The sequence below is a fragment of the Salmo trutta genome, chromosome 32 (assembly GCF_901001165.1).
Source record: "Salmo trutta chromosome 32, fSalTru1.1, whole genome shotgun sequence".
Lineage (NCBI taxonomy): Eukaryota > Metazoa > Chordata > Actinopteri > Salmoniformes > Salmonidae > Salmo > Salmo trutta.
In genome coordinates, this window is record NC_042988.1 from 29292344 (window position 1) to 29314139 (window position 21796).

Consider the following 21796-nt stretch of genomic DNA (forward strand, 5'->3'; position numbering starts at 1 on the left):
TTGAGAGGTAGTGTGGGGATGGGATGGGTTGAGAGGTAGTGAGGGGATGGGATGGGTTGAGAGGTAGGGAGGGGATGGGATGGGTTGAGAGGTAGTGAGGGGATGGGATTGGGTTGAGAGGAGTGAGGGGATGGGAGTGGGTTTGAGAGCGTAGGGAAGGGATGGGCGGGTTGAGTAGAAGAGGTAGTGAGGGGATGGAGGTTGATGGGATCGGGGTTGAGATGGATGGTTGATGGGGTGGGATGGGTTGGAGGGTAGTGAGGGATGGGAGTGGGTTTGAGAGGTAGGGAGGGTGGGATGGGATGGTTGAGGGGTTGAGAGGTAGTTGAGGGGGATGGATGGTTGTTGCGGAGGTAGTGTGGGGATGGGATGGGTTGAGAGGGTTCGTGAGGAGATGGGCTGGGTTTTGAGAGGTAGTGTGGGGATGGGGATGGGTTGAGAGGTAGTGAGGGGATGGGATGGGTTGAGAGGTAGTGAGGGGATGATGGGATGGGATGGGTTGAGAGGTAGTGTGGGGATGGGAGTGGGTGAGAGGTAGTGTGGGGATGGGATGGGTTGAGAGGTAGTGTGGGGATGAGGGGATGGGATGGGTTGAGAGGTAGTGTGGGGATGGGAGTGTGTTGAGAGGTAGTGTGGGGATGAGGGGATGGGATGGGTTGAGAGGTAGTGTGGGGATGGGAGTGGGTTGAGAGGTAGTGTGGGGATGGGAGTGGGTTGAGAGGTAGTGAGGGGATGAGGGGATGGGATGGGTTGAGAGGTAGTGAGGGGATGAGGGGATGGGATGGGTTGAGAGGTAGTGATGGGATGGGATGGGTTGAGAGGTAGTGATGGGATGGGATGGGTTGAGAGGTAGTGAGGGGATGAGGGGATGGGAGTGGGTTGAGAGGTAGTGTGGGGATGGATGGGTTGAGAGGTAGTGTGGGGATGAGGGATGGGATGGGTTGAGAGGGTAGTGTGGGGATGGGAGTGGGTTGAGAGGTAGTGTGGGGATGGAGTGGGTTGAGAGGTAGTGTGGGGATGGGATGGGTTGAGAGGTAGTGAGGGATGGGATGGGTTGAGAGGTAGTGTGGGGATGGGATGGGTTGAGAGGTAGTGAGGGGATGGGATGGGTTGAGAGGTAGTGTGGGGATGGGATGGGTTGAGAGGTAGTGTGGGGATGAGGGGATGGGATGGGTTGAGAGGTAGTGAGGGGATGGGAGTGGGTTGAGAGGTAGTGAGGGGATGGGATGGGTTGAGAGGTAGTGTGGGGATGGATGGGTTGAGAGGTAGTGAGGGGATGGGATGGGTTGAGAGGTAGTGAGGGGATGGGATGGGTTGAGAGGGTAGTGAGGGGATGAGGGGATGGGATGGGTTGAGAGGTAGTGAGGGGATGAGGGGATGGGATGGGTTGAGAGGTAGTGATGGGATGGGATGGGTTGAGAGGTAGTGATGGGATGGGATGGGTTGAGAGGTAGTGAGGGGATGAGGGGATGGGAGTGGGTTGAGAGGTAGTGAGGGGAGAGAGAGGAGAGAAAAGGAAGAAAGCAAAGGAGAGAAAGAGTTGAAGAGGGGCATTTGGAAAGATAGGGAGAGAGAGAATTAGAGCAGAGGGGAAACAGAGTGTAGGAGGAAGGAATGAGGCATTAGAAGGGACAGAGTGGGCTAACTGGAGACAGTTACAGTATAGAGAATACTGTCGTACCCTGAATTACACACCCTTATGAAAAGTAAAGCAATTCCCATGTGTCCTCTAGGAGAAAACCAGCAGTTAATCATTTCACGCGGACACGCACGCACACACACACACACACACACACACACACACACACACACACACACACACACACACACACACACACACACACACACACACACACACACACACACACACGGTGTAGGATCTGTGGCAGCATACTGATTCTCTACATTTCCCATCAAAAGCATTGGATTGGTGGAAGTCATTGTGGAGGGAGTTTTCACGATGCGGAGTGGGCAAGTGCACTCTTCAGGAACAGTGTGGAGAATCAGGAAACAGCCTGTGATTCCCTGGCCTGGATGTGAGGCTGTGCAGCCTTTCTAGGGGGCTCAGGGCCGATATTCATAAAACTTGTCAGCATAGAAGTGCTAATCTAGGATCAGGTCCCTTCTGTCCATGTAATCTTATTGATAATGATTTAAAAGGCAACACTGATCCTAGATAAGGACTGTTACTCTCTGGGGCGGCAGGTAGCCTAGCGGTTAGAGAGGTGAGCCAGCAACCAGAGGGTTGCCATTTTGAATCTCGGGTCTGACTGGGAAAATCTGGTGGGAAGTAAACTGGCAATTGGAGGGTTGCTGGTATCAAATCCTAGATGCCAATGGCTGCCCTTGTGCCCTTGAGCAAAGCACCACAGCAGCTCCTGGCCTCCCAGTGTGACAGCCCCCTGCTCCTCTACAAAACCTCTGTATGTGTGTCTTTCAGAGGGGTGGGGTTAAAAGTCACATTTCAGTTGGACATTTTGTGCATTTGACCAATAAAGTCATCTCAGTATTATGGTCCAGCTGAGTAAAGGTGTCATTAGAGATTGACTCACTGTCACATTTCATCCCCTGGTGGATGAGGCCATAGAGGAGGGAGCCACAGTGGTCGCAGAACGTGGGACTGCCGTACGAGTGGATCTTAAACTTGTGCTTGCTTCTGGGGTCCTGGAAACACACACACAAAGACAGAGATTGTCAACTGAAGCTTTCGAGATCAACAGCAGCGTATGAAATTTAAAAAAACACCCGAATCAATCACAGTGATCAATCAAGATAGAACACTGCTGTTGTTGCTTCTTGCTAAGAACATTTCCACTCCACAAAGCCATTTCAGATGAGGTAGTTATTGATCCATTCTACTCATTCACCCCTTCTCTATTTCATCAAATGTCAGTGCACTTCAGGACAAGTTCATTAGGACACACTGTAGCAAAGCATTTTGCAACGGAAAAGGAAAACAAGTGTTTCTTATAAAAACAAATCAGGTAGCACCTTCCCGTTTCACAAATGTTTATCTATTTTGTGCCTAATGAACAGTACCCAGCTCTACCAATACATACGCTTCGTCTACCGGCTCAATTAAGATGGTATGTCTCCAATCCCATAATTCAACAGCCTGTCGCTCCATCTCTCCAACATCTGATGGAATAAATGTGGGATGGAGAGAGAGCTGTGGGAGCTCTGTGGAGCCAGGCAGACGCTTTGATTTGTTGTATTGTGGAACTGTTCTCCATAATGATGAGGAAGACTTTGATGTGGATGTGGGAAAAATGTGTGTGTGTGTGTGTGTGTGTGTGTTCTGAGTGACACTGCTGAGTTTCCCTGCCCTACTATCATATTCAGTACAGTAAAGTATGGAGAGAGGTGAAGAGGGGTTGTACTGTAAGATAGTGTCTCAAGGGTTGGAAATAGGATGTCTATATGTACTGTCCGTTATTCTGATGAATCCGCTTCAAATTTGCATTACATTCAGTTTTTCTTATCATTTGAAAAATCACACATCGAATGAAAACTGTATCACACAATCAAAATTAGGTTAATCTTGAAAACATGGTTTACACTACATTATATCCTGAGTTTGAGTATGTAAGAAGCTATAGCTTCTTGACTTGTGACCCCGTGGTGTCTCACTCTATACTGAGAGGAATCACTTTCTAATACACCAGCTGTTTATCTTGGACAAAACATCTGGCAGCATCACTGGGTTAGGCTGAGCTAATGAGCCAACTTTCCATCAATGTTAGATAGCTAACATACAAAGGAAAACTACTGGCTGAAGGATGAGATTGATTTAGAGTGGGGGTTGGAAGAGAAAACACAACAAACTAATGTTGGATTGATACGACGTCATCCATTGTGTAGGCTAACTGAATTTGGAATGTGGAATGTTAAAATGAGTATATCTTCTGTTAAGTAAAGCTTTAACCCTGCTATAATGAGTAAAGATACTGTTAAGTTGTAACGCCCTGGCCATAGAGAGGGGTTTTTGTTCTTTATTTTGGTTAGGCCAGGGTGTTACATTGGGTGGGCGTTCTATGTTCTTTTTCTATGTTTTTGTATTTCTTTGTTTTGGGCCGTGTGTGGCTCCCAATCAGGCACAGCTGAAGTTTGTTGTTGTTTGATTGGGAGTCACACATAAGTGCATGTTTTTCCGTTCGGGTTTTGTGGGTAATTGTTTCTGTCATTGTGTTTCACCTGACAGGACTGTTTGGTTATCAGTTTATTGTTTTGTAGTTGTATAGTGTTCCGTTTGAATTAAATATGATGAACACTAACTCCGCTGCGTTTTGGTCCACTCTCTCTCATGGCAGTCGTCACATAAGTAAAGTGTTAACCCTGCTATAATGAGTATAGCTACTGTTAAGTAAAGTGTTAACCCTGCAATAATGAGTATAGCTACTGTTAAGTAAAGTGTTAACCCTGCTATAATGAGTATAGCTACTGTTAAGTAAAGTGTTAACCCTGTTATAATGAGTATAGCTACTGTTAAGTAAAGTGTTAACCCTGCTATAATGAGTATAGCTACTGTTAAGTAAAGTGTTAACCCTGCAATAATGAGTATAGCTACTGTTAAGTAAAGTGTTAACCCTGCTATAATGAGTATAGCTACTGTTAAGTATAGTGTTAACCCTGCAATAATGAGTATAGCTACTGTTAAGTAAAGTGTTAACCCTGCTATAATGAGTATAGCTACTGTTAAGTAAAGTGTTAACCCTGTTATAATGAGTATAGCTACTGTTAAGTAAAGTGTTAACCCTGCTATAATGAGTATAGCTACTGTTAAGTAAAGTGTTAACCCTGCAATAATGAGTATAGCTACTGTTAAGTGTTAACCCTGCTATAATGAGTATAGCTACTGTTAAGTAAAGTGTTAACCCTGCTATAATGAGTATAGCTACTGTTAAGTAAAGTGTTAACCCTGCTATAATGAGTATAGCTACTGTTAAGTAAAGTGTTAACCCTGCTATAATGAGTATAGCTACTGTAAGTGCTAGAATTGTCAAAAAGCAAACATAATAAAAACCTGTGAAGTTGATTGGGTCAACCTGACGCCTCAAACGAACCAAATGTGTCATAACTCCTGTATCTATAATCTCTTTCACATATGAAAGAGAGTAAACCAGGTTTCGTCATCATCCTCAGAGAAACTGTCCTTGACACAAACACAGCCACCAATATAGACTGTGATTGGCAGGGAGTGTCATTGGGAGGATTCCGGGAATGTCGTAATTACAGTGTTGGCATTTAAGCATGTTTAATTTAAGCACCTCTTCCTCTCTGGCCCACCTACAAGTCTTGGTTGCCTCTAAATAACGTAACAAGATAATGGACAGATCACTCTCCTTCTTTTGGGCCACTGTGGGGATGTGCTATCGTGGGACTGGGATCTGTATCTGTCCAGGCCTTCCTTCAGGGATCCTGTCTCTACACTCTACTGATCTAGTTTGGTGGATATTGTCTCTACACTACTGTTGTGGTCTGGTGGAGCCTGTCTCTACACTCTACTGGTCTGGTAGATCATGTCTCTACACTCTGCTGGTCTGGTGGATCCTGTCTCTACACTCTACTGGTCTGGTAGATCATGTCTCTACACTCTGCTGGTCTGGTGGATCATGTCTCTACACTCTACTGGTCTGGTAGATCATGTCTCTACACTCTGCTGGTCTGGTAGATCCTGTCTCTACACTCTACTGGTCTGGTAGATCATGTCTCTACACTCTGCTGGTCTGGTGGATCATGTCTCTACACTCTACTGGTCTGGTAGATCATGTCTCTACACTCTGCTGGTCTGGTAGATCATGTCTCTACACTCTACTGGTCTGGTGGATCATGTCTCTACACTCTACTGGTCTGGTAGATCCTGTCTCTACACTCTACTGGTCTGGTAGATCATGTCTCTACACTCTGCTGGTCTGGTGGATCATGTCTCTACACTCTACTGGTCTGGTAGATCATGTCTCTACACTCTGCTGGTCTGGTGGATCCTGTCTCTACACTCTACTGGTCTGATGGATCCTGTCTCTACACTCTACTGATCTAATCTGGTGGATCCTGTCTCTACACTCTACTGATCTAATCTGATGGATCCTGTCTCTACACTCTACTAATCTAATCTGGTGGATCCTATCTCGACACTCTACTAATCTAATCTGGTGGATCCTGTCTCGACACTCTACTGGCCTGGTCTGTGGATCCTGTCTCGACACTCTACTGGCCTGGTCTGGTGGATCCTGTCTCTACACTCTACTGATATAATCTGGTGGATCCTGTCTCTACACTCTGCTGATCTAATCTGGTGGATCCTGTCTCTACACTCTACTGGTCTAATCTGGTGGATCCTGTCTCTACACTCTACTGATCTAATCTGGTGGATCCTGTCTCTACACTCTACTAATCTAATCTGGTGGATCCTGTCTCTACACTCTACTGATATAATCTGGTGGATCCTGTCTCTACACTCTACTGATCTAATCTGGTGGATCCTGTCTCTACACTCTACTGGTCTAATCTGGTGGATCCTGTCTCTACACTCTACTGATCTAATCTGGTGGATCCTGTCTCTACACTCTACTAATCTAATCTGGTGGATCCTGTCTCGACACTCTACTGGCCTGATCTAGTGGATCCTGTCTCTACACTCTACTGATCTAATCTGGTGGATCCTGTCTCTACACTCTACTGATCTAATCTGGTGGATCCTGTCTCTACACTCTACTGATCTAATCTGGTGGATCCTGTCTCTACACTCTACTGATCTAATCTGGTGGATCCTGTCTCTACACTCTACTGATCTAATCCGGTGGATCCTGTCTCTACACTCTACTGATCTAATCTGGTGGATCCTGTCTCTACACTCTACTGATCTAATCTGGTGGATCCTGTCTCTACACTCTACTGATCTAATCTGGTGGATCCTGTCTCTACACTCTACTGATCTAATCTGGTGGATCTTGTCTCTACACTCCACTGATCTAATCTGGTGGATCCTGTCTCTACACTCTACTGATCTAATCTGGTGAATCCTGTCTCTACACTCTACTGACCTGGTCTGGTGGATCAACAGACACTGGGCGCGTTCCTCTGCATAGGCGTTCCTCTGCGCGCCCAGGTCTTACAACGCCTGGATAGGTATTTGACATGTCAGCAGACCACATCATATGTTATAGCAATCTGGTGCCCAGCGGCCCAGTCAATGACCTGGCATGCAACCATGGGTTACTTCCGTCCCTCTCCTCACCCCAACCTGGGCTCGAACCAGGGACCCTCTGAACACATTGACAACAGTCACCCTCAAAGCATCGTTACCTATTGCTCCACAAAAGCCGCAGACCTTGCAGAGAAAAGGAAACAACTGCTTCAGAGCGGGTGACATCCCCGATGTAAACGCTACTAGCGTGCACCGCTAACTAGCTAGCCATTTCACACTGGTTACACAACGTCTGAGCAGGAGAACACGGCCACTGACTGGAGCAATAAAAACAAACTAAGGACAAGAGAGCTAACAGGAGCCTACATCTATCCATTTTACTATTTATCTCACTCTGTCTGCATCGCCCCTATCTTCCTCCCTCCCCTTCTCCCAGTCTTTGAGCATCAGTCTGTACTGTACATAGAGCATCAGTCTGTACTGTACATAGAGCATCAGTCTGTATTGTATATACATTTTACATTTACATTTTAGTCATTTAGCAGACGCTCTTATCCAGAGCGACTTACAGTAGTGAATGCATACATTTCATACAATTTCATACATTTTTTTTCCTGTGCTGGCCCCCCATGGGAATCGAACCCACAACCCTGGTGTTGCAAACACCATGCTCTACCAACTGAGCTACAGGGAAGGCTGTATAGAGCATCAGTCTGTACTGTATATAGAGCATCAGTCTGTACTGTATATAGAGCATCAGTCTGTACTGTACATAGAGCATCAGTCTGTACTGTATATTGAACATCAGTCTGTACTGTAAATAGAGCATCCGTCTGTACTATATATTGAGCATCAGTCTGTACTGTACATAGAGCATCAGTCTGTACTGTATATTGAGCATCCGTCTGTACTGTATATAGAGCATCCGTCTGTACTGTATATAGAGCATCCGTCTGTACTGTATATTGAGCATCCGTCTGTACTGTATATTGAGCATCAGTCTGTACTGTATATTGAGCATCAGTCTGTACTGTATATAGAGCATCCGTCTGTACTGTATATAGAGCATCAGTCTGTACTGTATATAGAGCATCAGTCTGTACTGTATATAGAGCATCAGCCTGTACTGTATACAGAGCATCAGGCTGTACTGTATATAGAGCATCCGTCTGTACTGTATATAGAGCATCCGTCTGTACTGTATATTGAGCATCAGTCTGTACTGTATACAGAGCATCAGTCTGTACTGTATATAGAGCATCAGTCTGTACTGTATATTGAGCATCAGTCTGTATTGTATATAGAGCATCCGTCTGTACTGTATATAGAGCATCAGTCTGTATTGTATATATTCTTTTGACTTCTCACCATGCCTTTTTCCTTCAGCGTATCTCTCTCTCTCTCTCTCTTTTTTCTCTCTCTCTCACACGCTTTTCTCTAATCTCCACCATCTCTCTCTCTCTCTCTCTCTCTCTCTCTCCCTCTCTCTCTCTCTCTCTCTCTCGTGCAGCCAGGGGTAAAATGGCAGAGCTTGGCCATGCGGTGAAGCGGTAGCTGTGAGCAGAGATGCAGCATGACACATTCCAGAAAGAGACTAGGAGAGGAAGTGTGTAAAGGGATCATCTCCTCGACTGTCAGAGCCCTGGAGGCAGCTCTCTTTCTCTCTGTGCATGTGTGAGTCTCTGTGTGTGTGTGTGTGTGTGTGTGTGTGTGTGTGTGTGTGTGTGTGTGTGTGTGTGTGCGTGTGTGTACTCTGTAGTCCTAGAGCTGTGAGTAGGGCACAGACCCAGAAAAGCACATATGCATGTATTACACTTCAACTAAAACCTTAGCACCAGCGAAGACAAAAGGAGAAAGGTTTTATGCTGGGTATCTGTATAACAATTTGTGACAACTGCTGATGTATAAAGGGCTTTATAAACTACATTTGATCGATTGATTGAGGGTGTGTGTGGTGGTGATTGCCAGAGCCCAGTGGGAGAGTGACCTTTCTTTCTTTTCTTTCTTTGTTTTACCAGGTAAGTTGACTGAGAACACGTTCTCATTTACAGCAACGACCTGGGAAATAGTTACAGGGGAGAGGAGGGAGGATGAATGAGCCAATTGTAAACTGGGGATGATTAGGTGGCCATGATGGTATGAGAGCCAGATTGGGAATTTAGCCAAGACGCTAGGGTTGATTCCCTTACTTTGGCTAAATTCCGTTAGTCTTACAATAAGTGTTATGGGATCTTTAGTGACCACAGGGAGTCAGGACACGTTTAACGTCCCATCCGAAAGACGTCACCCTACACAGGGCAATGTCCCCAACCACTACCCTGGGATATAGTTTTTTGGGGACTAGAGGAAACAGTGCCTCCTACTGGCCCTCCACCACTTCTAGCAGCATCTGGTGTCCCATCCAGGACCAACCCTGCTTAGCTTCAGAGGCAAGCCAGCAGTGGGATGGAGGGTGGTATGCTGCTAGCCAGCATCTGGTTAGCGATGCACAACGTTTATAGTTGTTGTTTTAAACAGCAGCACTCATCAATAGGTTGACTATGGGCTTTAGACAGTGTGTGTATTGTTCATGACTAGGCTAAACTAACGTTTTCCTGAGTAGAGGTTTTATAGGATGTAGAAATGATACCCACACATCGAGTTACAAGCGTGTATGGAACAGGCACTCAGGTGGTGTGATACAGCTTGAAGTTTACCTTAGATTCAGCCCAGAACAAGGCAATTGCAATCAGTACAAATCAATATGGTACATTGAGACAAAGAAAGGAAAGCTTGTTTCGTAATAGATGTCAGACAAGAGGTGCGTTTTGAAAAATAAGTTGATATATATAGTAAATATAGTAAATGGTGAGGGAATGTGCTGACTAGAGAACCGAATGCTGGGCTCCCAAACCCCCTGCCTGATCCAAGACAAATGCAGTATGACAATGTGTAGCCCATAACAGGTTGAAACTCCAACACTTCAGCAGAGACAGAGACAGAGACAGAGTGATTATCTTGATGCCACCCAGCGATGTGATCATCGAGATCCTTTACCAAACATCAATCTGTCACACATTATTGGGTTTCAGCTCCTGGTTTGGCCCAGCCACCCACTCCATGCAAATCAAATGAGAGAATGTTACTGTGTTACGGGGGTGCCAGGAGGGTGTCAGGAGGAAGCTGGTGTCATCGAGGCGAGATGATGATGTAATGATGTACTCCTCAGAGCGTAAGGGCCAGATCATGCAGAAGAAGAGAGGAGAGAGGAGAGAGGAGGAGAGTGGAGTGTGTGTGTATATGTGTGTGTGTGTGTGTGTGTGTGTGTGTGTGTGTGTGTGTGTGTGTGTGTGTGTGTGTGTGTGTTTGACGATGAGTCGATGAGGGTAGGCAACAACACATCCGCCACGCTGACCCTCAACACGAGGGCCCCTCGGGGGTGCATGCTTAGTCCCCTCCTGTTCTCCCTATTCACCCACAACTGTGTGGCCGCGCACGACTCCAACACCGTCATTGAGTTAGCGGTGGTAGGCCTGATCACCGACGACGATGGGACAGCCTATAGAAAGGAGGTCAGTGATCTGGCAGTGTAGTGCGAGGACAACAACAGTTTTTTCTAAGAGTGTACCCCCAAGCCATAAGTCTGCTAAATATTTAACCAATTAGCTACCCAGGCTATCTGCATTGACCCTTTTTTCACTAACTCTTTTGACTCATCACATACGCTGCCGCTACTTATTATTATCTATCCTGTTGCCTAGTCACTTTATTCCTAGTTATACATACACATCTCCCTCAATAACCTCGTACCCCTGCACATCAACTCAGTACTGGTATGCCAAGTACAGTATATAGCCAAGCTATCATTACTCATTGTGTATTTATTCCATGGTTATTATTCTATTATTGTTCTATTTGTCTCTCTGCATTGGGGAAAGGGCCCGTAAGTAAGCATTTCACTCTTAGTCTACACAAGCATGTGACAAATCAAATTTCATTCGGATTCCATTTGATCACCATTGGGGAAACTGATAATCAGATCGTCCTCCTTAGTGTGATGTTCTGATCTCTGAGATGAAAGGTGGAAGTGTGTGTGTGTGTGTGTGTGTCATACAGTAAAGAAAACTCCTGGCCCTAGCCATTGCACCAACAAAAAGCCCACCAATCTGATCAGTATATATCGTGATGACCATGTTTCTCCTGAGGCCAGTCTGGTAGCCAGAGAGGAAACACCCCATGGGAGGTTTGGCTGCACTGTGCTCTGCACACTCACAGTGTACGTCTATTTTGGTCTATTTCACCAGCAGGCCCAAGCAGTGGGGTTCTGGCAGTGGATAAATAACCTATTCTAAGGCACTGAGGTCCGTTGTCCAATGTCCTGGGTCTGATCACTACAGTGTGGTGCTCCGTCATACATTATACATCAACGGGATTTTAATGCTTAAGGGAGGGAATACAACCTCTGTTTAGATGCATCCAGAGTTCAGTTTGAATGTAACAACGCAACAGTAAACTCTCCCTACTTGTAACGTGGTGTTCTATATTATAATCTGTTGAATGCATCATCTGCAACATAATGGCACAAAGAAATGCCCAAAAAACACCTCGTGTGTGTGTGTGTGTGTGTGTGTGTGTGTGTGTGTGTGGGAATAGCAGAAAGTTGACAAGTGTAGTTGCCATGGTGATGGCTGTCAGAGATAATTCAGCAGGAGATTGACTTAAAGAGAGAGAGAAAGAGGGAGAGATGTGAAGTAAGAAAGAAGGATGGAGGAGAAAGAAAGAGGAGAATGGTTTTATGTTATAAAAACAGACATTCAGTACCATGTTTTACTTGTTTCATACAATTTTGAAGGTGCTACTATTGACCATTCGTACATAAGTGTGTATAGGTCTGTAGAACCCTGAGGCCATTCGTACATAAGTGTGTATAGGTCTGTAGAACCCTGAGGCCATTCGTACATAAGTGTGTATAGGTCTGTAGAACCCTGAGGCCATTCGTACATAAGTGTGTATAGGTCTGTAGAACCCTGAGGCCATTCGTACATAAGTGTGTATAGGTCTGTAGAACCCTGAGGCCATTCGTACATAAGTGTGTATAGGTCTGTAGAACCTGAGGCCATTGTACTAAGTGTGTATAGGTCTGTAGAACCCTGAGGTCCATCGTACATAAGTGTGTATAGGTCTGTAGAACCCTGAGGCCATTCGTACATAAGTGTGTATAGGTCTGTAGAACCCTGAGGTCATTCGTACATAAGTGTGTATAGGTCTGTAGAACCCTGAGGTCATTCATACATAAGTGTGTATAGGTCTGTAGAACCCTGAGGCCATTCGTACATAAGTGTGTATAGGTCTGTAGAACCCTGAGGTCATTCGTACATAAGTGTGTATAGGTCTGTAGAACCCTGAGGTCATTCGTACATAAGTGTGTATAGGTCTGTAGAACCCTGAGGTCATTCGTACATAAGTGTGTATAGGTCTGTAGAACCCTGAGGTCATTCGTACATAAGTGTGTATAGGTCTGTAGAACCCTGAGGCCATTCGTACATAAGTGTGTATAGGTCTGTAGAACCCTGAGGCCATTCGTACATAAGTGTGTATAGGTCTGTAGAACCCTGAGGTCACACATCAACCCAGTGTACCCCAGAGTTATCTCTCTCAGGAACTGAGCTCCATTCAGCTGTACAGGGTGAGGGAGGTTTGCCGAAGTCAAACTTTAGAGAGAGTGTGTGTGTGTGTGTGTGTGTGTGTGTGTGTGTCTGTCTGTCTGTTCAGAAAAAGGGGTTTACAGAGGATAAAGGAGACAGCGTCTAAGATTCTCAGTACACTCTCAACCCCCAGGGATGGACATAGGATAACCCTGCCATTACAATTGGACTTCATGAGCAATGACTCACACAGTACACAATGTCCAGATACACTGTGAAGGTTGCATGGAGATAGGGGGGGAGGAGAGGGAGAGAAAGGATAGGGGGAAGGAGAGCAAGAGAAAGAGAGGGGGGAACTGAGAGAGAGAGAAATAGAGAGAGAAGGGGAGAGAGAGGGAGAGGAAGGAGAAACTGAGCGAGAGGGATAGCGAGGGGGGGTAGTTCCTTCCCCTTAGCATGTTAATTAGGGCCAGTAATGTTGTGCCACATACATGTAATACCACACACACATGCCAGCCAGGTTGCTCATGATCCACTGTGAAATTAGACGTCCGTCCAGGTTAGCAGTTCAATACCAGTGCTAAGCACTAGTTAGAATTGTTTTGGATTTAACCCTATCCCAAACCTTAACCCTTAACTTAACCATTCAAAATGAATGCCAAGAATTTGATGTTTATGGATAAGGGTTTGGATGTCTGATTCTGCAGTAAGACTGTTAGAGCTTGTTGCACACACACACACACACACACACACACACCCACCCACCCACACACACACAGACACACACACAGACATTACCACATCAAACAGAAGCAGGTGTGAAGAGGCCTCCAAATGACTCTTATTATAAACAGAGGTGAGCTGGCCTAATCCTCTATCTACTGTGGCTAACTACCTCACACAGGCATATTCAAACCAGCTCATACTGCTCTCTCCTTTCACACTAACCCTCTGAACACGACAACAGACCTTTCATCAACACTCTGCTTTCATCATCAAACAACGGGACTCATTAGTCTGGTCATGACATTAATAAGGGTGTACAATTCATATGGAACATTTTAATTGAGTGTGTGTGTGTCTATTTATGTGTGTTTGCGTTATGCATGAAAAAGAGACAGTGTGTGCCCTGCTGCAGTTACTACAGTACAGTGATCTAACAAAGAGCTGAGCCACTTGTATCTGATACTTTATCTGGAGTATTCCTGCTGCTGTACAATGTGAGAGGAGAGCTGTGAGGAATCGCTAGAAACAAACAACATTCTGTGCACATGAGAGAATACAACATTGGCTATTGAGAAGTTCTAAATTGTAGCTGCCTATTAAACCAGAAGTTAGGGGTGACCATAAAGCAGCACTCAGACAGCATTTAATGCCCTAAGTGACATTCCTGGCTGCAATTCTGCTATAGGCACTTTAAAGTGATGGAGACGTCGTATTGATGGTTCACTCTGGCCTTGCTAGTTGGCTTATGTTTTGACCATGGCCTGGGCTCTCAGAGGCAGCTGACAGAGAACAGTGATAAGGATGAGCATGTGATGAGTATCTTGTTTGTGGAATGTGGCAGATTGTTACCAACCTCTCAGAGGAACCTGTCGATCTCACCATATGCATATCTGTCTGTCTATTAAACCTTGACCTATAGGAGTCTTATCTTTGGGTTCAGAATTTTCCACACCTTCAGCAAATTCACAATTCCAGGAACTATATATTTATTTGAACTAGGTAAGTCAGTTACAGTAAGAACAAATTCTTATTTATAATGATGGCCTACTTGTAAAGCCCCTCCCCCGGCCAAACCCTCCCCTAATCCGGACGACACTGGGCAAATTGTGCACCACCGTATGGGACTCCCGATCACAGCCAGTTGTGACACAGCCCAGGATAAAACCCGGGTCTGTAGTGATGCCTCTAGCACTGCGATGCAGTGCCTTAGACCGCTGCGCCACTCGGAAGTACATGAGCTATTTCCTAATCCAGGCACTTGTCATCTCCCGTCTGGATTACTGCAACTCGCTGCTGGCTGGGCTCCCTGCCTGTGCCATTAAACCCCTACAACTCATCCAGAACGCCGCAGCCCGTCTGGTGTTCAACCTTCCCAAGTTCTCTCACGTCACCCCGCTCCTCCGCACACTCCACTGGCTTCCAGTTGAAGCTCGCATCTGCTACAAGACCATGGTGCTTGCCTACGGAGCTGTGAGGGGAACGGCACCTCCGTACCTTCAGGCTCTGATCAGTCCCTACACCCAAAGGGCACTGCGTTCATCCACCTCTGGCCTGCTCGCCTCCCTACCTCTGAGGAAGCACAGTTCCCGCTCAGCCCAGTCAAAACTGTTCGCTGCTCTGGCACCCCAATGGTGGAACAAGCTCCCTCACGACACCAGGACAGCGGAGTCAATCACCACCTTCCGGAGACACCTGAAACCCCACCTCTTTAAGGAATACCTGGGATAGGATTAAGTAATCCTTCTAACCCCCCCCCCCCCTCCCCCTCCAACAAGATATAGATGTACTATTGTAAAGTGGTTGTTCCACTGGATATCATAAGGTGAATGCACCAATTTGTAAGTCGCTCTGGATAAGAGCGTCTGCTAAATGACGTAAATGTAAATGTAAATGTAAATGTATACCATGTGTATTCTGTACATACGACTAATACAACTTGAAACAACTATTAAGTATGCAGTAGGCTCTCTCTCCATGTACTCTATCTCTGTTTGAAACAAACACTCTCTGGCCAACATGTAAGGGAATACTGTATATATTCTCCATCCTTCTAACCCCCCCCCCCCCAAAAAAAAAGATCTAGATGTACTATTGTAAAGTGGTTGTTCCACTGGATATCATAAGGTGAATGCACCAATTTGTAAGTCGCTCTGGATAAGAGCATGTCAGAATGCTTTTTCTCTACCACATCTCCGGAATCCTACCGCAAGCTCTGACCCTTTACACCGGATCATCGCAGCTAGCTAGCTGCTATCCGAGTGGCTACTCCTGGCTAACGTCTCTGTTCCAAAGCAAGCACCAGTTAGCCTTGAGCTAGCCTTGAACTAGGTCAGAGAGGGAGGAAAGTGATTTTGAACACTGGTGTTTCTGTCGGTCAGCCAAACAGCAGGAGGAGGATTACTGCTACCCTTTCAGACAAGCCAATGTGTTCCCCTCTCTCCCCCCTCATTTTATCCTCCCCTCATCCTCATCCCTCCTTCACTTCTCCCATCCACTTACGCAACCGAAAAAGCTGCTCTCTCTCTTCCTAAAACAAGTGCTGACAGAAACTAATGCATCTGCAAAATGAGTAACCATAATCATATTTCACTCTGACGAAAGATGTGTTGGTACAATAGTTGACTTTAATGCTGTGTCCTTGTATTTTCCACATTTGTTTGTTTATTGACTATAAGCTCATGAACCCCCCCCCCCCCCCCAGATAAACACACACACACAGCAACAGGATTAGGACAACATCTGGCCTGTCAGTATGGTGGTAATCCAGGAGCAGGTGTTAGAGAGAGAGACGGACTGACTCTCTCTTTCTGTGTCTCTTTCCCTCCCTCCCTCCCTCCCTCCCTCCCTCCCTCCCTCCCTCCATATTTAAACTGGAAAATCCCCTAAATCAACTTATCAGACTGGAGAACTATGACGCAAAACTCTACTAGAATGACGAGAAAACTTGACGTTAGACCCAATGCACATTTCTGGTCCAACAATCTTAGTTTAAAAGCAGCAGCAGACCATTTTGTGACATACAACAGAATCTGATTGATACTATTTGATGCTCCACTTGATGGTATGCATGGGTGGGATCTTACTATTGAGATATGAAGCCATTGACGTTGATGTAATAAAAACACATTGGTGAGTGTGTGTGACAATCCATAAATATGTAGCATAATATAGTATATCATATTATATTAATATATGAAATAAGCCATAGTAGAGCTTTCCATTTGGTGAAACGGCAGCATGGGTGGAGAGCCAGACATTTCAGAATAATGGCAAAGTTCTGTTTGTGTCCAGACACCTCCACACACACATAAACACACTGAGAGAACGACACTGAGACAACAACACTGAGAGAACGACACCGAGAGAACGACACTGAGTTAACAACACTGAGAGAACGACACTGAGAGAGTGACACTGAGAAAACGACACAGAGAACGACACTGAGACAACAACACCGAGAGAAGGACACTGAGACAACGACACTAAGAGAACGACACTGAGAGAGCGACACTGAGAAAACGACACAGAGAACGACACTGAGACAACAACACCGAGAGAAGGACACTGAGACAACGACACTAAGAGAACGACACTAAGAGAACGACACTGAGAGAATGACACTGAGACAACGACACTAAGAGAACGACACTAAGACAATGACACTGAGAAAGAAAGTAGGAGATAAAAAGTAGGAGATTAAAATTAAAGTGTACAGTCGGAAGTCTACATACACACATTGTAGTAGCATTGCCTTTACATTGTTTAACTTGGGTCAAACGTTTCGAGTAGCCTTCCTCAAGCTTCCCGCAATAATTTGGGTGAATTTTGGCCCATTCCTCCTGACAGAGCTGGTGTAACTGAGTCAGGTTTGTAGGCCTCCTTGCTCGCACACACTTTTTCAGTTCTGCCCACAAATGTTCTATAGGATTGATAAAGTAGAGAGAAAAAGAGAGGGAGTTGCTGAACTGGATAGTGAGGGGAAAGCAATGTGATGGAGACATTCCACTCCTCCTTCCACTCTCCCCTCTGTGTGTGTTTCAGAGGAAAGCCTCTGTCGTTTGGGGTTTACAGCAGACACTGCTGGGTGATGACACCTCCTCTCATTACTGCTTCATGTCTGGCCTCCCACAGACAATCATCTACAGAGAGAGAACAATGCGTGTGTGTGTGTGTGTGTGTGTGTGTGTGTGTGTTTGCTTGTATTACTATTCTCAGTGGTACCGGAAATCCCCAAAAGTTATCAAGGAAGGACTACTCACAGGGGAGTTACCACCCTCCCCTCATCTTCTTCTTCCTCCTCTTCCTCTTATGGGGTGTGATGACCCACATGAAAGAATACTACAGTTTACTATAGAATACTACAGTACTTACTATAGAATTCTACTCTGTAGTATACTGTATAATACTATACTATACACTGCAGTATCCCTCAATCATATGTAGCACTTAATATAGAATGTTATAGTATACTGTGGAATACTATAGTAAATACTAAGTATTATCTGCAAAAAAACACTGTAGTAAATACTACAGTATTGTCCTCAAATAAACAACTCTTTTTTTAAACTACAGTGTGTAGTATACCATTTTTAATTTGCATATATCCTGCCCATTCCCCTCCCGCATATCTCAATTTGTGCCACCCATAAGTGAGAAATCTATCTTTGACATAGAAGTGGGCTTTCTCCTTCAGAAAACCTACGAGAGAGCAAATTTTCCATAACCTGTAGATAGGACTGGTGACTGAACAGAAAGTTCAGAACTTCTACTCATTTCTATAACCTGTAGGGAACACAATATGGTCTATACTTGGCATGTGTGGTTCGAGCCCTGAATGCTGATTGGCTGACAGCCGTGGTAAATCAGACTGTATACCACGGGTATAACAAAACCATTATTTTTACTGCTCTAATTATGTTGGTAACCAGTTTAAAATAGCAATAAGGCACCTCGGGGGTTTGTGGTAAATGGCCAATATACCACGGCTGTAAATACTACAGTGTACTACTGTGTTCAATGTAGTGTTTTTGCAGACTTTAGATCACAAATACACTACAGTGAATATTAAAGTAAAGTCTGCAAAAACACTACAGTGAATACGATAGTATTTCTACCATAGTATACGATAGTATGTGTTCATGTGTGGAGTCCCATCCTGAAACAAAGCCTCCTGTCCTGTAATGCTGTGTCTATGGAACCATAGAGGGAATGTGAGGGGAGTTATTATGGCTGCCTCAGCACATTCAGACTCTACTGGAACAGCTGTGGTTCACACTACAGACTGGAAACCTGGAGGGGAGAGGGAATGAGAGGGGAGAGGAGAGTGGTGAGAGAGAGGAAGGGGGAGGAGGGAGGGAGAAAGGGAGGGAAGGGAAGGAGAATGGAGGGGAGGGTAGAGAGGGAAGCATGGTGGGAGAGAGGAAACCTTTGACTTTGTACAGACTCAGTGAGCATAGCCTTGCTATTGAGAAAGGCCACCATTGGCAGACTTGGCTCTCAAGAGAAGACAGGCTATGTGCACACTGCCCACAAAATGAGATGGAAAATGAGCTGCCAAATGTATGACCATATTAGATACACATATTTCCCTCAGATTACACAGATCCACAAAGTCGAAAACAAATAAAATGTTGATAAACTCCCATATCTACTGGGTGAAATACCACAGTGTGCCATCACAGCAGCAATATTTGTGACCTGTTGCCACAAGAAAAGAGCAACCAGTGAAGAACAAACACCATTGTAAATACAACCCATATTTATGTTGATTTATTTTCCTTTTTGTACTTCAACTATTTGCAAATCGTTATAACATTATACATAGCCATAATATGATTGTTTTAAATGTTACTATTTCTTTGAAACTTTTGTGAGTGAACTGTTTACTGTTCACCTTTGATTGTTTATTTCACTTTGTTTATTACCTTTTTCACTTGCTTTGGCAATGTAAACATGTTTCCTATGCCAATAAAGCCCTTTGAATTGAATGGAATTGAGAGGGAAAGAGAGGGGGAGGGAGGGAAGGAGGGAGGGATGGAGAGAAAGTAAAAGAGGATGTTCTCTCTGTCTGTCTGTGGGGAAACAAAGCCCATGTAGTTGTATACTACCTCACTGTGTGACAAGCATAAGAGAGTCAGTGTGCTCTGTTTCCAGTGGAGAACCCTCTGGGGAGAGAGTCACACCTCTCCCCCTTGTAAAAATCCCACAGGTGTTCTGACACACACACACACACACACACACACACACACACACACACACACACACACACACACACACACACACACACACACACACACACACACACACACACACACACCGCACAGTCCTCAGGAGACAGGGTCTCTCGCTGTTCGCGCAGGGGCTTTTTTGGGAGACGAAGCACAATGTAATCTTCAAAGGCTTCATGTTCTAGACAGGGTGGAGGGAGGCAGGGAGGGGATAAGAAGGGTTGGGAGGAGAAGATGAGGAGAAGAGATGGGGAGGCAAATAGGATGACATCCTCAAGAGACAGACACAAATCAGTGTGTCCTTAGAGACAGACGGACAGATCTTGACTACTAAATAGACTAATAAGAATATTTTCCTGTGGCCTCTTTCACTCTGAATTCACCAACAGTTACAACCAGAACATTTGACTCTGACAACATAGAGATGGGGAAGTTGAAAGCAGTTTACAACACTATAGATAACTCAAGCATGACAAACGGTGTCAAGCAAGGAGAAAAAACAGAAAGACTTGCTGTCACTCAAACCCTCCAGACAGATGTTATTGTGCATCCTGCAATGAATTAAAATAAATGACACAAACTTAGCTAACAAAACTTAGATAATCAACCCATCACAAAAGGAAATCAAGGGGCTTTATTGGCATGGGAAACATATGTTTACTGTAAATATTAGACTCACACAAGTTCCAAAAGCATAAAGACATTTCAAATGTCATATGATGTCTATATACAGTATTGTAACAATGTGCAAATAGTTACAGTACAAAAGGGAAAATAAATAAACATAAATATGGGTTGTGTTTACAATGGTGTTCTCGCTTTCTCTCTCAATTCAAAGGGCTTTACTGGCATGGGAAAAATATGTTTATATTGACAAAGCAAGTGAAATTGATAATAAACAAAAGTGAAATAAACAATCAAAACTGAACAGTAAACATTACAAAAATTCCAAAGGAATAGAGACATTTCAAGTGTTATACTATGGCAATGCAGTGCATTCAGAGAGTATTCAGACACCTTGACTTAAAAAAACTTTACTATCACGGATCAAGTTAAGACCCAAGTGCAGACTGTGTGAAGTAACAATATTTATTGTAACAATAGGGGCAGGCAGGGGTCGATAATCCAGAGCAGGAGCAAACGTACAGAACGGCAGGCAGGCTCCGGGTCAGGGACAGGCAGAGAGGTCAGGCAGGCTCAGTGTCAGGGACAGGCAGAGAGGGCAGGCAGGCTCCGGGTCAGGGACAGGCAGAGAGGTCAGGCAGGCTCCGGGTCAGGGACAGGCAGAGAGGTCAGGCAGGCTCCGGGTCAGGGACAGGCAGAGAGGTCAGGCAGGCTCAGTGTCAGGGACAGGCAGAGAGGTCAGGCAGGCTCAGTGTCAGGGACAGGCAGAGAGGTCAGGCAGAGAGGGCAGGCAGGCTCAGTGTCAGGGACAGGCAGAGAGGTCAGGCAGGCTCAGTGTCAGGGACAGGCAGAGAGGTCAGGCAGAGAGGTCAGGCAGGCTCAGTGTCAGGGACAGGCAGAGAGGTCAGGCAGAGAGATCAGGCAGGCTCAGTGTCAGGGACAGGCAGAGAGGTCAGGCAGGCTCAGTGTCAGGGACAGGCAGAGAGGTCAGGCAGGCTCCGGGTCAGGGACAGGCAGAGAGGTCAGGCAGGCTCCGGGTCAGGGACAGGCAGAGAGGTCAGGCAGGCTCCGGGTCAGGGACAGGCAGAGAGGTCAGGCAGGCTCCGGGTCAGGGACAGGCAGAGAGGTCAGGCAGGCTCCGGGTCAGTGACAGGCAGAGAGGTCAGGCAGGCTCCGGGTCAGGGACAGGCAGAGAGGTCAGGCAGGCTCCGGGTCAGGGACAGGCAGAGAGGTCAGGCAGGCTCCGGGTCAGGGACAGGCAGAGAGGTCAGGCAGGCTCCGGGTCAGGGACAGGCAGAGAGGTCAGGCAGGCTCCGGGTCAGGGACAGGCAGAGTTCAGTAATCCAGAGCAGGAGCAAAGGTACAGGACAGCAATCAGGCTCAGGCAGAGAGGTCAGGCAGGCGGGCTCGGAGTCAGGACAGGCAAGGGTCAAAACCAGGAGGGCAAG

The 21796-nt window shown here is 45.7% G+C and overlaps 1 protein-coding gene across 1 annotated transcript in view; it reads right to left on the reverse strand.

Annotated features, from left to right (window-relative positions):
- Window positions 1-21796, reverse strand: part of prkcab (protein kinase C, alpha, b) — a gene marked incomplete in the record, with an annotated part of 241806 nt that overhangs the window by 54858 nt on the left and 165152 nt on the right. The window contains 1 exon segment of the mRNA XM_029728672.1: window positions 2553-2664. Coding sequence (XP_029584532.1) covers window positions 2553-2664 — 112 coding nt within the window.